This window comes from Anolis sagrei, chromosome Y (assembly GCF_037176765.1).
Source record: "Anolis sagrei isolate rAnoSag1 chromosome Y, rAnoSag1.mat, whole genome shotgun sequence".
In the NCBI taxonomy this organism is placed as follows: Eukaryota; Metazoa; Chordata; class Lepidosauria; order Squamata; family Dactyloidae; genus Anolis; species Anolis sagrei.
The window spans coordinates 24,290,576-24,306,126 of record NC_090035.1 but is presented as its reverse complement, the minus strand read 5'-3'; the positions used below and the strand labels follow the sequence as shown (position 1 = coordinate 24,306,126).

At 42.1% G+C, this 15,551-nt stretch overlaps 1 protein-coding gene across 2 annotated transcripts in view; it reads left to right on the top strand.

Moving 5' to 3' along the window:
• LOC137095279 (protein kinase C beta type-like) overlaps positions 1-15,551 on the top strand; it is a 174,399-nt gene that overhangs the window by 145,082 nt on the left and 13,766 nt on the right. For both annotated transcript variants that reach the window (XM_067461727.1, XM_067461726.1), the window contains exon 16: positions 2,672-2,812. In XM_067461727.1, coding sequence (XP_067317828.1) covers positions 2,672-2,812 — 141 coding nt within the window. The remainder of the gene's footprint in view (positions 1-2,671; positions 2,813-15,551) is intronic.

Below are 15,551 nucleotides of genomic sequence, written 5' to 3'. Positions count from 1 at the left end.
CTGTGGACCAATGCGACGGGATCTTGGGAATTGTAGTTTTGCAAGCCTTCCATGCCAGAAGAGTGTAAACTACAACTCCCAGGGTTCCATTGCATGAAGCCATAGCAGTTAAGACTGGTATAAAACTGCATTAATTCTGCAGTGTAGATGCACCCAAAAGGCTTCTGGAATCTTGCCTAAGATGGAGAAAACTTGGCAAGACAGGGATGGACAAAGCTTTGTATCCATGTTTTGTATTAATTATTAGAGTCGAGGAGGAGAAAGAAGAAGAAAACATGGAGAAGAATGAGGGCGAGGGGGGATTCTGGGGACACACATAATTAGAAGGAACTCCTAAAGGACATTTAGTCCAACCCCTTCAGCCAGGCAGGAAGACACAGCCAAAGCACCCCAGACAGATGGCCATTTGGTCTGTTTAAAAATTTCCAGAGAGTTTTGATCATTACAGAAAAGGTGTGCTGATGCTTTTCAAATGTAGGAAATGTTTAAAGTTTTATACAGTACTTTGTTGATCAAGTTGCAGTAATTACCACTAAAATGGATGAGTTTCTAGTTAAGAAAATAAAATCTGTTGAAAATGATGTGAAAATGATGTGATTAATCCCAGGGAGCGGCTGCAGAGGAAACGAGATAAGAATGTACTTTACACAGTAAAGATGACATGAAACATATATATATAATATAATCTATATCTATACACATAAAATAAAAGTGAAAATATGTATGTGTGTGTGTGTGTGTGTGGCTGGGGTGTCCATTTACACAGATAGCCTCCCACTTCCATGAATAGCCATGGTTCCCACTACTTAGGAAACACCAAAGATTCTTCCTCCAATGACACTGAAGGTTATAGAGAGCACAATAAACATATACAAGAGGCCTGCCAACGTCCTCCACAAACACCATACTTCCCACCACCCAAGTGAAAGCTTTCATACGGAGACAATTTCATCCTAGATTGTATGTATTTCCTCCACCACAGACATCCCAGTGTTTCTGACTCTTTCCATTGGTGTGGAATTTACATGACCCCACCCACTTCCTCTCCCTTAACCCTTTCTTATCCTTTTCTATGGTGCACAGCAAACAAAGGAATTGATGAGCAACTGAACATACTACAGCGGTTTGGGGAGAATTAACCATGATTTATAGGAGTTGTAGATACTGGGATGTATAGTTCACCTAAGAGCATTCTGAACTCCACCAACAATGGATCTGGAACTATCTTGGCACACAGAGCCGTCATGACCAACAGAACATATTGGAACTCTTTGGGGGAATTTCATCTTGATTTGGGGGAGTTGTAGTTCACCCAAACACTGATGAATCTGGACCAAACTTGGCACACAGACCTGATTTGCTGAAATTTGATTACTGAAGGGGTTTTATTTGGGGGGGGGGGGAGGGACTGACCTTCCTTTCTGGGAGTTGTAGTTCACCCTCAACCAGAGAAACTGTGACCTCCACCGATGATGGACCTGGATCAGATGTGGCACACAGAACCTTCATGACTAACTCAACGTACTGGAGGGGGTTGAGGGGACTGACTCACCATAGTGGGAGTTGTAGTTCATCCTGTAAGCCAGAGGGCACACTAAACCCCAGCAACCATGCATCGAGAGCAAGCTTGCCCAACATAACAAACTTTAGCTACTGATGAAGTTTCTCAGGGTTAACCTGGCATGATGTGAGTTGTAGTTCACCCACAAATTTATGCAATTTGTACAATTTTTAAAAAAATGACTTTTTCAAATAACCCAGGCATTGTTGGGTACCCAAGCTAGGTATTATAATATAATATAATATAATATAATATAATATAATATAATATAGGAGTCCCCGGTGGTGCAGTGGGTTAAACTGCTGAGCTGCTGAGCTTGTTGACTGAAAGGTCACAGGTTCGAATCCAGGGAGCGGCGTGAGCTTCCTCTGTCAGCCCCAGCTTCTGCCAACCTAACAGTTCGAAAACATGCAAATGTGAGTAAATCAATAGATACCGCTCCGGCGGGAAGGTAACGGCACTCCATGCAGTCATGCCAGCCCCACATGACTTTTGGGTAATCTGGCAGACTGACAAGGACAATGACAACTATAAAGTTTTGGAAACGGACTATGATAAGCGGAATGAATTTATTAATTACGGACTTGGCGAAACGATGGCCACCAGGCTGGCTTTTTATTGTATTAATGTAATGTTTTAACTGTTTATAATTATTGTTACTATGTATTTTATTGTGTTGAATTGTAGGCATCAAACGCATGTCGGTTGGAAGCCGCTCTGAGTCCCCCTTAGGGGGTTGAGAAGGGTGGGGTAGAAGTACCCAAAATAAATAAATAAATAAATAAATGACCTTGTAGGTGTCTACAGACAACAGCGGCTCTTTGGCTTAGAAATGGAGATGAGCACCACACCCCAGAGTCGGACATGACTGGACTTAATGTCAGGGGAAAACCTTTACCTTTACCTATAATATAATATATCTATTGTATGAAACTCTTATAAGGGATTGGTTTGACTTCCAGTTTGCTAGTAAAACTGAATGACCATCTTGCAAAAGGATATAGGTCTCAAAAACATGTCCCCAACATGAAAAGTTTGGAAAGCTCTGTCTTAGAGGGGCACCAAACAGTGCAGCCTTGCTTTATGACAGTTTTTCTCCTTTTTTTGCAGTTGATGACAAAGCATCCGGCCAAGCGCTTGGGCTGCGGCCCCGAAGGAGAGCGCGACATCAAAGAGCATGCCTTCTTCCGCTACATCGACTGGGACAAACTCGAGCGGAAGGAGATCCAGCCCCCGTTCAAGCCCAAAGCTGTAAGTGCTCCCCCCTTTCCCCCCCTCCTTTCCTTCCTTCTTTCTTCCTTCTTCCTTAAAACAGCAGGAAGACTCTTCTAGGAAGCAGAGACTGTGCTCTCCAGGAACATCATGCAACCCAGGCCCAGTTTGGAAACTTTAAAAGTGCTTTTATTGGGTGTCCAGCCTGCCTCCCTTTCTCATGGGATGTTTGCAAGGGATCCAAATAATATACAAATAGTGATATTACCCAAGATGCTACACGATGCTGGCAATAGACAATACAACTGCCCAGGAACCTTGGTGCAACTAGAATTCAGCCATTGGATTTCAATTATTATTATTATTATTATTATTATTATTATTTATTACTCGCCTCTTCTTTCATCTCAAGATGTAGTTAAATACATCTATACAATCACATCTTAAAACATAGTTAAAATGCAACCATGAAAGTATATATGAAAACATATATACATCCATGTCCTTCCCAGTTTTGTTTCCTTTCTGCAAAGGAAAGGGAAATGGATATTAGCATCTAATAATAATAGTAGTAGTAGTAGTAGTAGTAATAATAATAATAATAATAATAATAATGTTTTGTTATTAGTTTTCCGGGCTGTATGGCCATGTTCCAGAAGCATCCTCTCCTGACATTTTGTCTGCATCTGTGGCAGGCATTCTCAAAGGTTGTGAGACCTCACAAACTTTGAGGATGCCTGCCATAGATACAGGCAAAATGTCAGGAGAGGATGCTTCTGGAACATGGCCATACAGCCTGGAAAACTCACAAAAAAACAATGATTCCGGCCATGAAAACCTTCGACAGTACAATAATAATAATAATAATAATAATAATAATAATAATAATAGTTTTTATCCATCTCTATTCATGGCTCGGGCAGATTACAGAATAATTAAAACACATGAACATTGTAAAAATACCAGAAATACACATATTCAAATGCAGTTCTATAAAAGATCTATTGCTCACTATGGCAGCCATTTATTTCCTACAGGCTCATGGGCTGTGTGTGTGTGTGTGTGTGTGTGTGGCAGTGAATAGGGAAAATAGAGGATTCATTTGCTGCCTTCTTTGGGACAAGCAATGGACCATTGGTGTGAATGCGACTTTGACCCAGTATGGCTCCTCGAACAGATGGGAACTACATTGCACAAATCAGTGCAGTTTGACCCCGCTTTTAAGTCCTATGGGGCTATGGAATCCTGAGAGTTGTAGTTCGGGGATGCACTTTTGGATTTTAAAGACCTTGCAAAACTCCAATTCCCATTAATCTAAAGTAGAGAGTGGGGTCAAATTGTTCATAATGGAATCCAATGCTCCTCCATTATCAAAAATTCCCCACAAGAAGAAATCTAGCTTGGAGCCTGACCCTGAGATACTATACTAATATATGGCGCTGCACCCAGTGCCCCAAAAGGCCTTTTCTTTGCTGTTTGCCACCTTCTCTGCTTGTGTTCCACTCACTTTGTTTGTGGGTAAAAAAAGAGTTCCTTTTTTGCAATCCATGCAATGTGCTGCTTAGTGTTTTGCTCGGGGACAGTGCTGCCTCCCTAAATCATTGATGGAGTTGATGGGAAGGCACTCAGCAGGTAAAAAGCTGCAAAAACCCTGAATACTCTATGAGAAAACAGCCCCAAAAGTGGGTGGAAACTCCATGTCCCCAGGATTTTTTTGCTGCCGTGTCTGTCCCTCTCCCTGTAATGGAGGCATATACATTAGGCCTGTCGGTTTTGTTTCATTAATTCGTTATTTCGTATTTAAATCGTTATTTTTAGCATATCCGACGCGATATCAAAACATATTTTCAAACCCGGAAGGGTTTGAAAATATCGAAACAGCAGCCCCATTTTTTTTACGAGCTTCAGCTCGTCTCGTAAATGGAATGGCGCCTGCTGTGCTGACTTCAGTGCTGTGGTCATGTGCTGGTGCCTGGGAGCCAATCCGGCGCTCCCAAGCACCCCAGCAGTGAGTGCACCGTGGCAGGAGCCGATTGGATGGTGCGCGCGCGCTCACCCGCGCGCCATCCAATCAGCTCGGGCTCCTGCGCCCCCCCCTCCTCCTCCTACCAGCTGTGTTGCAGGAAGTGCTAGGAGGAGGAGGAGGAGGAGGAGGAGGGCGCAGGAGCCCGAGCCGGATGGCGCGCGGGGCTAACAGCAGGAGCGGAGGCCGGTTGTAAAGGTGAGCGGAGCGCGCGCGTGCCATCCAATCGGCTCGGGTTCCTGCGCCCTCCTCCTCCTCCTCCTCCTCCTAGCACTTCCTGCAACACAGCTGGGAGGAGGAGGAGGGCGCAGAAGCCGGAGCCGATTGGATGGCGCGCGTGCGCTCACCCGAGGAGGAGGAGGAGGAGGGCGCAGGAGCCGGCGGAGCCGATTGGATGGCGCGGGAGGCCGGTTGTGTGAGTTTACTTTTCAGGGCTGTATGTATGACCAATCCAGAAGCATTCTCTCCTGACATTTTGCCCACATCTATGGCAGGCATCCTCAGAGGTCTGTTGGTAGGCCTGTTTGATCAAGAAAAAATTTCGATATTTAAAATACTAGGCAAATGGAGTTTAAAAAATGTTTTGTAAATATTTACGAAATTTCGTAAATAACAAAACATTTTTTTGGAAAGTTTTGTAAATATTTTAAATATCGAAACAAAAAAACACCCCAATTACGAATCGATTTTAGAAACAATTTTTTTCTTGATCAAACAGGCCTAATATACATATATTCCCAAAAAAACTATTCCTGGGTTTGCAGAAACCCTGAAATGAAGAATCTAATACTCATGAGAGTCATTGCAGTTGAGACTTCTTTTTGCACAGAAAGCAGTATTTTCTACACATAAAAGAGAATATCCCTGTACTGAAATATTATTTATCTGAGCCAAAGACTGTTGTGGATTTTGCACAATGGAACAACATATTGATTCAATGGACCTTCTCTACCTAGACCTAACAATAGTTGTGAGTTTCACTTTGAAAGCAGGAAATTGTTGTTGTTGTTGTTTACCCCTGGAAGCAACATATTCACTACCAAGGGTACTGCTGCATACGTTTCTCCCACTGGTTATAAGCCTATAAACCCTTGTTGTTTTGAACTCTGCACTTGGTCAAGAGGTGCAATGCAGGTATCTGTAACATGCAAATGCAAGGAGTGCATTATCATTGAAAGTAGGGAAGGATTCCTTTCCAGGGTTTACTCCTTTAGGGTCCTTCTTTTCTACCAATCATAAGCCTATTCACCCATCGCATTTTGAACTCAGCAGATGCTCAAGAGTTGCAATGAAAAGCAGGGTGTGCATTTCCATGGAAAAGAGGGAAGGGTTTCTTTTTTTCCCAATGTAATTATTTTCCACGGTTTACTCCTTTCCCCAAGAGTACTTGTTCTTTTCTACCAGTTATTGGCATCTTATACTCTGTGCATGCTCAAGAGGAACAATGCAGGTGTCTGTAATATGCAAAGGCAGAGAGTATATTCCCATGAAAAGTAGGGAAGGATTTCTTTCCAAGGTTTACTCCTTTAGGGTCCTTTGTCTTTACTGCCAATTATATGCCAATTCACCCTTTGCATTTTGAACTCTGCACATGCTCAAGAGGCACAATGCAGGTTTCTGTTACATGGAAAGGCAGGGAGTGCATTCCCATGGAAAGTAGGGAAGGATTTCTTTCCAAGGTTTACTCCTTTAGGGTCCTACTTCTTTACCACTAATTATATGCTAATTCACCCTTTTGCATTTTGAACTCTGCACATGCTCAAGAGGTAAAATACAGGTTTCTGTAACATGCAAAGGCAGGGAGTGCATTCCCAAGGAAAGTAGAGAAGGATTTCTTTCCACAGTTTCCTCCTTTCTATGAGGGTCCTTCTTCTTTGCTACCAACTATACTCTTTGCATTTTGAACTCTACACATGCTCAAGAGGTTCAATGCAGATTTCTGTAACATGCAAAGGCAGGGAGTGCATTCCCATGGAAAGTAGGGAAGGATTTCTTTCTATTGTTTCCTCCTTTAGGGTCCTTTGTCTTTACTGCCAATTATATGCTAATTCACCCTTTGCATTTTGAACTCTGCACATGCTCGAGAGACACCTGTAACATGGAAACGCTTGTGCCTTTCGTTACTGCAAAGGTCAATGAGATTTCATGCCCTTCTCTTTTCTGCCTTTCTTTCGGCTTTCCTTCTCTGCCAATATTGTCATATGTATATTTATATATTTTCAAATGAAGCTGGCCTTCTGCAGATGATTTATCTGCCCCAACAGCTGAAGAGATCAAGAGAAGGTGGCGGGACTATACAGAAGATCTGTATAGGAAGGATAATAATATCGAGGATAGTTTTGACGGTGTGGTGAATGAATTAGAACCAGACATCCTGAGGAGTGAGGTTGAATGGGCCTTAAGAAGCATTGCTAACAACAAGGCAGCAGGAGACGACGGGATCCCAGCTGAACTGCTTAAAATCTTGAAAGATGATGCTGTCAAGGTGATGCATGCCATATGCCAGCAAATATGGAAAACACAAGAATGGCCATCAGACTGGAAAAAATCAACTTATATCCCCATACCAAAAAAGGGAAATCCAAAAGACTGCTCAAACTTCCGTACAGTGGCCCTTATTTCTCATGCCAGTAAGGTAATGCTCAAGATCCTGCAAGGAAGACTCCAGCAATACATGTAGAGAGAGCTGCCAGATGTTCAAGCTGGGTTTAGAAAAGGCAGGGGAACGAGAGACCAGATTGCCAATATCCGCTGGATAATGGAGAAAGGCAGGGAGTTTCAGAAAAACATCTACTTCTGCTTCATTGACTACTCTAAAGCCTTTGACTGTGTGGATCATAATAAATTGTGGCAAGTTCTTGATGGGATGGGCATACGAAGCCACCTTGTCTCTCTCCTGAGGAATCTGTACAAGGACCAAGTAGCAACAGTCAGAACTGACCACGGAACAACAGACTGGTTCAAGATTGGGAAAGGCGTCCGGCAAGGCTGCATCCTCTCACCCAACCTTTTTAACGTGTATGCAGAACACATCATTCGATGTGCGGGACTGGATGAATGCAAAGCTGGGATGAAAATTGCTAGAAGAAACATTAACAACCTCAGATATGCAGATGACACCACTCTGATGGCCGAAAGCGAGGAGGAGCTGAGGAGCCTTCTAATCAAGGTGAAAGAAGAAAGCGCAAAAGCCGGGTTGCAGCTAAACATAAAAAAAACCAAGATTATGGCAACAAGAATGATTGACAACTGGAAAATAGAGGGAGAAAATGTGGAGGCCATGACAGACTTTGTATTTCTAGGCACAAAGATTACTGCAGATGCAGACTGTAGCCAGGAAATCAGAAGACACTTACTTCTTGGGAGGAGAGCAATGTCCAATCTCGATAAAATAGTAAAAAGTAGAGACATCAGACTGGCAACAAAGATTCGCCTGGTCAAAGCCATGGTATTCCCTGTAGTAACCTACGGATGTGAGAGCTGGACCTTAGGGAAGGCTGAGCGAATGAGGATCGATGCTTTTGAGCTGTGGTGTTGGAGGAAAGTTCTGAGAGTGCCTTGGACTGCGAGAAGATCCAACCAGTCCATCCTCCAGGAAATAAAGCCCGACTGCTCACTGGAGGGAAGGATACTACAGATAAAGCTGAAGTACTTTGGCCACATCATGAGGAGACAGGAAAGCCTAGAGAAGACAATTATGCTGGGGAAAGTAGAAGGAAAAAGGAAGAGGGGCCGACCAAGGGCAAGATGGATGGATGGCATCCTTGAAGTGACTGGACTGACCTTGAAGGAGCTGGGGGTGGTGACGGCCGACAGGGAGCTCTGGCGTGGGCTGGTCCATGAGGTCACGAAGAGTCGGAGATGACTGAACGAATGAACAACAACATCTTGCACACATACCCGTGCATCTCAATGTGCAATCCCTTCTTTGTATGGAACCTAGTGGTTTGGAAGGACTCTGTGCTTTGATGCTGCAGCAGAAGCACTTCTGTGTTTTTAAAGTCATCGTTATATAAATCCCAATTGTCTTAATTAAAATGACCGGAGAGGGTTTTTGCAAGACTCCGCATGGATGGAAGACATTGTGGGTCTGTGCCAGTTCCAAGAACCTTTAATTCCCAGCATTTTGTAAAAATATATGTATATTGTGATGTACACTCTGCAATTAGAGCAGTATGATTCTCAGTTAAATGAAGTTCCTTGTGCTTTCTTTCCACCTTGATCTAATTTCTTTTCTTTGCAAAACAATTTCTGTTTGAATGGTAAGTTGAGAGCAATTGTGGTTGGTCCTTAATGCAAAGCGGCTAATGCTGTTTAAAAGCAGTGTCAAAGGTCCCAGGTTTTGGGGCCCTCGGGGCCTGGGATGATCCTGATCTCGCATTAAAGAGGCATCAAACTGCATTAATTCCGCAGTGTAGATGCACCCGTTGATGTCAGGACAGCTGATCTCTGCAACTTGCCATCAGGAAGGAAAGCCATTAATTTTGATGCTGACGAAGGCTGACGCAGCCCCTGGTCTGGCCGGTCGGCAGAGTCAAATGTTATCCAAGATGTTGTTTGGTTCCATTAATAGCTTCAGAGGTTTGATCAAAATCCATTTTTTTAAAATTTAAAAAAATCCTGGTAAATTTAGACAAATGGCTCTCTGATCACTTGGCCACTGAACCCTTTGGACAAAAATGGAGAAATGTCTGTCTCTTATTATATTTAATAGAACAAAAGGGAGGTTCAACACCTTGCATTCCTTTCTGATATACAGAGAATAATAATAACAATAATAGCTTACACGATATGAGGATTTAAAGATAGTACTGCAAAGACTCTGGCATAAGCCAGTCAAGGTGGTCCCAGTGGTGATCAGCACACTGGGTACAGTGCCTAAAGACCTTGGCCTGCACTTAAACACAATCGGCGCTGACAAAATTACCATCTGTCAGCTGCAAAAGGCCACCCTACTGGGATCTGCATGCATTTTTTGCTTTTACATCACACAGTCCTAGACACTTGGGAAGTGTCCAACGTGTGATCAAATCCAAAAGTCAGCAGAGTGAGCTTGTTTGCAGTGTACTAATCTTGTTATATATGAAATAATAATAATAAAATGGGGGACTTCCGGTGCGCGAAGATGGAGACAGGCACATTAGAGCTCCGGTGTGTGTCAGCCCTAGCCAAACGACCGGGTAGAGTGACAGCTCCCTTCCCCAGCGTGGATTGATACGAGGGGAACCGCGGAACCGGGGATGCCGCCGATGGTCTAAAGGGGGGTCCCTTCCTCAAGAGGGGATCACCCAAAAGACCCGGCAAGGCGCCAGAGGTACAGCAGGTCGCGGCTGGGCAAGAGGGCATTGAACCCGACCTATCCTCTACCACGAGCATTTTAACGAAAGGAAGCAAGAACAGAACCGAAAAGTGAGTACGGAAAAGAAAAGGACTCGGAGAGGGAGGTGGGGAGCCCCTTCCACAAGAAAAGGAAGGAAGGAACAATAGAGTTTGACAAACAGAGGAAAGGAGAAGAGACTGGAGAAAGGAGAACCCCCCTCGGAAAACCCCTTCGAAAGGAAAGGAGAGAAGGGAGAAATAAGAGGGCAGAGGGTAAAAAAGCACAAAGAAGGTGAGAGAAAGCAAGAAAAGTAATTTGAACATAAATTTAAACCAAAGGAAAGCAAGGAAAAGCAAGAAAAGCAAAGATAAAGCAATTAAATAATTAGACGCAAAGCTGACTGACCTTGGGAAGATTGTTTTGTCTACGGAGCTGATAACGAGATAAGGAAGAGGCTAGACGAGTCCCGCAAGAGGAGAGAGGAAACCACGCGAAAAGGGACCACGTGAGAAACTGAGAGAGGCGAGACCGGAAGGAGGCGAGATCGCGAGAGGAAATGAGAGGTCGAGGGACCGCGAGAAGAAACGAGAGAACTAGAGAAAAAGCAGGAAGCAGGAAGTAGGAGACAGGACCTGTAAAAGGGGAAGGCAAAAAAGGTAACACAAGTGAGGGCAGAAGAGGAGCATAAGAAAGGGCGGAAGAGAGCAGCTAAAGGAGAGGACAGAGGTCAAGGAAGGGAGACAGAATCAGCGAAGTGCGAAAGCGCGGAACAGAGAATAAAGAAAGAGAGGACGGGCAGTGTGACGAACAGAAGGCAAAGACAAGAAACGAACGAATAGAGAGGACACGAGCTGAAAGGTAAATAAATAAAGACGCAACAAAGCCAACAAATATTATTAATAATAATAATAAGTAAAAAATAAGAAATAAAAATAAATAAATAAACAAAATAAAAATAAAGAATAAATAAAAATAATAATAATTAAAATATATACAGGGTTAGTCAAAATGAATAGGCCAATAAGAAAATTAATTGTACCCGAATGTATGTTTACTGTAACCAAACCACAGCTACGTAGCGACAGATAAACTAAATAAAAGTTTTTTTTGAGCAACACACATGTACGTTAATGCCGCTAGGCGTCGCTAGGAGTCGCTGTTTTCAAAATGGCGGAATCAGGCAAAGAGAAGGCGTTTTGTGTGATGACATTTGGTAAAACAATGTCAGTAATTACGGTCCAGCGAGAATTTCGAGCCAAGTATGGCAAGGAACCACCTCATCGACATTCCATTGCGAGGTGGGTAAAGCAATTTGAGGAGGCGGGCTGCTTATGCAAGGGTAAAACCACAGGACGACCGCGTGTCTCCGAAGACACAGTGGAATCCATTCGTGCATCCTTTCAACGAAGTCCCCAGAAGTCGACAAATCGTGTTTCCATGGAATTGAACGTTCCGCAAAAAACTGTGTGGCGCATGTTACGCAAACGTTTGCAGTTCAAGCCGTATAAATTGCAAATGGTGCAGGCTTTGAAAAAAGGTGACTATTCGAAACGACACGATTTTTGCGAATCAATGCAGCGAAGACTAGAGGAGGAAGGCTTTGCCAACAGACTGGTCTTCAGTGACGAGGCAACGTTTCACCTGTGTGGGAAGGTCAATAGGCATAATCTCCGCTTTTGGGGATCTGAAAATCCTCATGCCGTATTGGAACATGTAAGGGATTCGCCGAAGGTAAACGTTTTCTGTGCAATAACCAACCGTCACGTGTTTGGCCCATTCTTTTTCGCGGAGAAAACCGTAACAGGCATAGTGTACGCTGACATGTTGTCTGAATGGTTGATGCCACAGTTAGAAGAGAAAGTGCCCGATTTCGTATTCCAACAGGACGGTGCCCCTCCGCATTGGCACAACAGTGTACGCGAGTACCTCAACGAACACCTTCCCAGACGTTGGATTGGCCGTGCTGGAGTGACTGATCTTCCATTCCTCCTGTGGCCCCCCAGGTCCCCCGACCTCACACCATGCGACTTTTCTCTCTGGGGGTATGTGAAAGACACTGTGTTCCGACCTCCATTACCGCTGACCTTGGACGACTTAAAACAGCGCATATGTTCTGCATTCGATGCCATTACGTCGGATGTGCTGCAACGGATGTGGAATGAACTGGACTATCGCTTGGACATCTGCCGTGTCACACGGGGCACCCATATCGAACATCTCTGAAGGTGAGACAACATCCCAGCATTCTACCTTCCTGGTCCTTAAAGGCTAGCTTTGAAATTATATCTTTTTTTAATGTATGTTACTACTCCCCTCTTTTTCACTGAAGCCGAAGCATAATATGCTTTGCCTAGATTTTGGTTTTCCAAATATGCTATATGTTTGTGGGCGATGTGTGTTTCCTGTAAAGCAATTATCTGGCAATTTCTTTTTCTTAAATTGTCAAAAACTTTATTTCTTTTATTTCCCAAATTCAGTCCATTAATATTATTACAGTAAATCTTTAAACTAGCATTCATTTCAGCAGCTACTTTCTTGTTCTTCTAGTTCTCCTTCTTCTTGTTGTTGTTCCGGCTTCCCTTCTCCCTCTTCTTCTCTCTTTTCCGTGTTTCCAGAATCGTCTTCTAGCATAAGTTCCGGTCTTGGGTTTGTCCTTGTTGTCCCTGTCAAGTTTAGTCTGTAGTTTCTTGGATCTAGGTCTTCCTTTTGTGGCGATATTGTGCGTTGTTTCTTGCAATCGACGTGGAAAAAGCGTTTGATAAAATAAATTGGAATTTTTTCAAATTACTTTTCAGGGAAATGGATCTAGGATTTTATTTAATAAACTCAATTGATGCAATTTACAAAACACAGTATGCAAAAATAATAATAAACGGACAGGGAAGCAACGAAATTGAAATAAGGAAAGGAACGAGACAAGGCTGTCCATTATCTCCTTTAATATTTATATTAACACTAGAAGTATTATTAAACAGCATAAGAGACAATGAGGAACTGAGGGGAGCAAGAATAAATGGATACTCTTACAAATGCAGGGCGTTCGCAGACGATTTAATCTGTATAATTGAAGATCCAAACAAAAATCTAAACAGGTGGATGGAGACAATTGAAGAATACAGAAAAGTAGCAGGTTTCAAATTAAATTTTGAAAAAACAGAAGCAATAACAAAAAACATACTAAAGAAAAAATTAGAACAACTCAAAGAAAACAACAAGATAAAAATCATCCCGAAGCTCAAATATTTAGGAATTATTATTATGGCTAAAAATTCACAGCTCCTACAAAATAACTATATAAGAATCTGGAAAGAAATAAAGAAAGACTTAGAGAAATGGAAACACCTCAAAATTTCACTCCTAGGGAGAATTTCTTGCATCAAGATGAATGTTCTTCCAAGAATGCTGTTTCTCTTTCAAAATTTACCCATAATCAGGAACCAAAAAAATATAAAAGAATGGAACAAGGATATCAGGAAATTCATTTGGCTCAGCAAAAAACCTAGGATAAACTACAAAAACTTAACGGATGAGAGAGAAAGAGGGGGATTGGCTCTTCCAGATTTGGGGCTATACGCGGAAGCCTGTGCGCTAGCTTGGGCAGCAGATGGGATAGGACTAAAAAAGGAAAAAATCTTAAACTTAGAAAGCTTCGATCTCCGTAGGGGTTGGCATGCGTATATTGGCTATGAGAAATTAAAAATAGAAAAAAACTTTGGTAACCACTACATAAGGGCGGCAATTATTAGAACTTGGAACAAATATAAGAACCGGATGTACAGCAAAACACTGATCTGGATCTCCCCACTAGAATCGTGCCAGAGAAAGGAATTAGGCTGGATCAAATGGCCGAATTATAAGGAACTAATTAGAGAAGAGAAAAACGAAATATCCCTAAGGCCACTAACAGAAATAAAGCTAAGTTACCCAAATATGACCTGGCTCCAATACAGGCAGATACAGGAATTTTTTGGAAAGGACAAAAAAAAGGGATTCGAAAAAAAAGGGAATAGATGGGACAGAATATGGGAGTCAGAGAGGAAAAAAATATCCAAAATATACAAAGAATTACTTAGATGGAGTACTGAGGAAGAAGAGATAAAAGAGTGTATGGTGAAATGGGCCAGGAATGTGGGAAGAACAATAGGAACAGAGGAATGGGAGACGATCTGGAAGAAAAAGCTGAAATACTTAAAAGCATATGATATGAGAGAGAACTGGCTGAAGGTCTTCTTCAGATGGTACATGACTCCCGCTAAAATAAACAAATACTACAAAAAGGCAAACTTAAAATGTTGGAAGTGTGGATCAGTAGAAGGAACGATGTACCACATGTGGTGGCAGTGCAAAAAAACAAGAAAATACTGGAAGGAAATACAAGAAACATTACAGAAAGTTCTGAAAATTAAAATCCCTCTAAAACCGGAAATATTTTTACTGGGCATAACTTCAAATCTAAAGATGAACAAAAATACCGATAAATTACTATTTTTGGCAACAACAGTGGCAAGGATATGCTTTGCTAAACTTTGGAGGAAGAAAGAAATACCAAAGATAGATGACTGGAAAAGAAAAATGATGGAAGTCAGGAACATGGACAGTCTGAGCTTCATCATCCAAAGAAACAAAGGAATAATGGAAACGGAAACTGACTGGACAAAATTTAAGGAATATTTAAAATTAAACAATTAAATCTAAGAATAAAACTAAAAAGAATGCACACAAACATAGAAGAAGACTTAAGAAAGTAGGAAAAAGAACAAGAAGAAAGGGTTTGAAAAGGAGATGGACATAAAACACGTAGCAGTCGATATGAGGTACTGGAAATAGAGAGAAGAGAGAAGAAGAAATGAAAGAAAAGGATAAGACCTCCCTCAAAGAACCCTGGAAGTCACATGGAATGAAGAACGAACCTCTTGAATCTTTTCTTTTAACTGTCACTTTTATTTCCCTCACATAAACCCTTTTCTTCCCTTCTACACACCCCCTCCCCAACCACTTCCCCATATCTCCCCTCTAAATCTCTATCCCCCACTCTATAACCTTCCCCCCCTCTTCCCCCCCTCTTCTCCCCAAATTTTACTGTCTGTATATTTAAGAAAATTGCAATAAAAATTAAATTTTTAAAAAATGAAATAATAATAATAATTATTATTATTATTATTATTTTCTGTTTCTTAATATAGGCTCACAGTTTTGCATCTCTCGCTGATATCCAAAACTCCTGAATGGAATACATTATTGTTATTGTTAATGTTATTGTTATTTTTCCCCTATCAATGCCATAAGGGTGACCAAAGAAGCTAATTTCACAACAGCTTCCAAGAATTTCAAACTTAGGGTGCATCTATACTGCAGAATTTCTAGAGTTTTGGGGAGAGGCGAGCTTTCCTTTTTTCTGAGGTCTTTCAATAGATGGAAATTGCTCAGGGATGCTT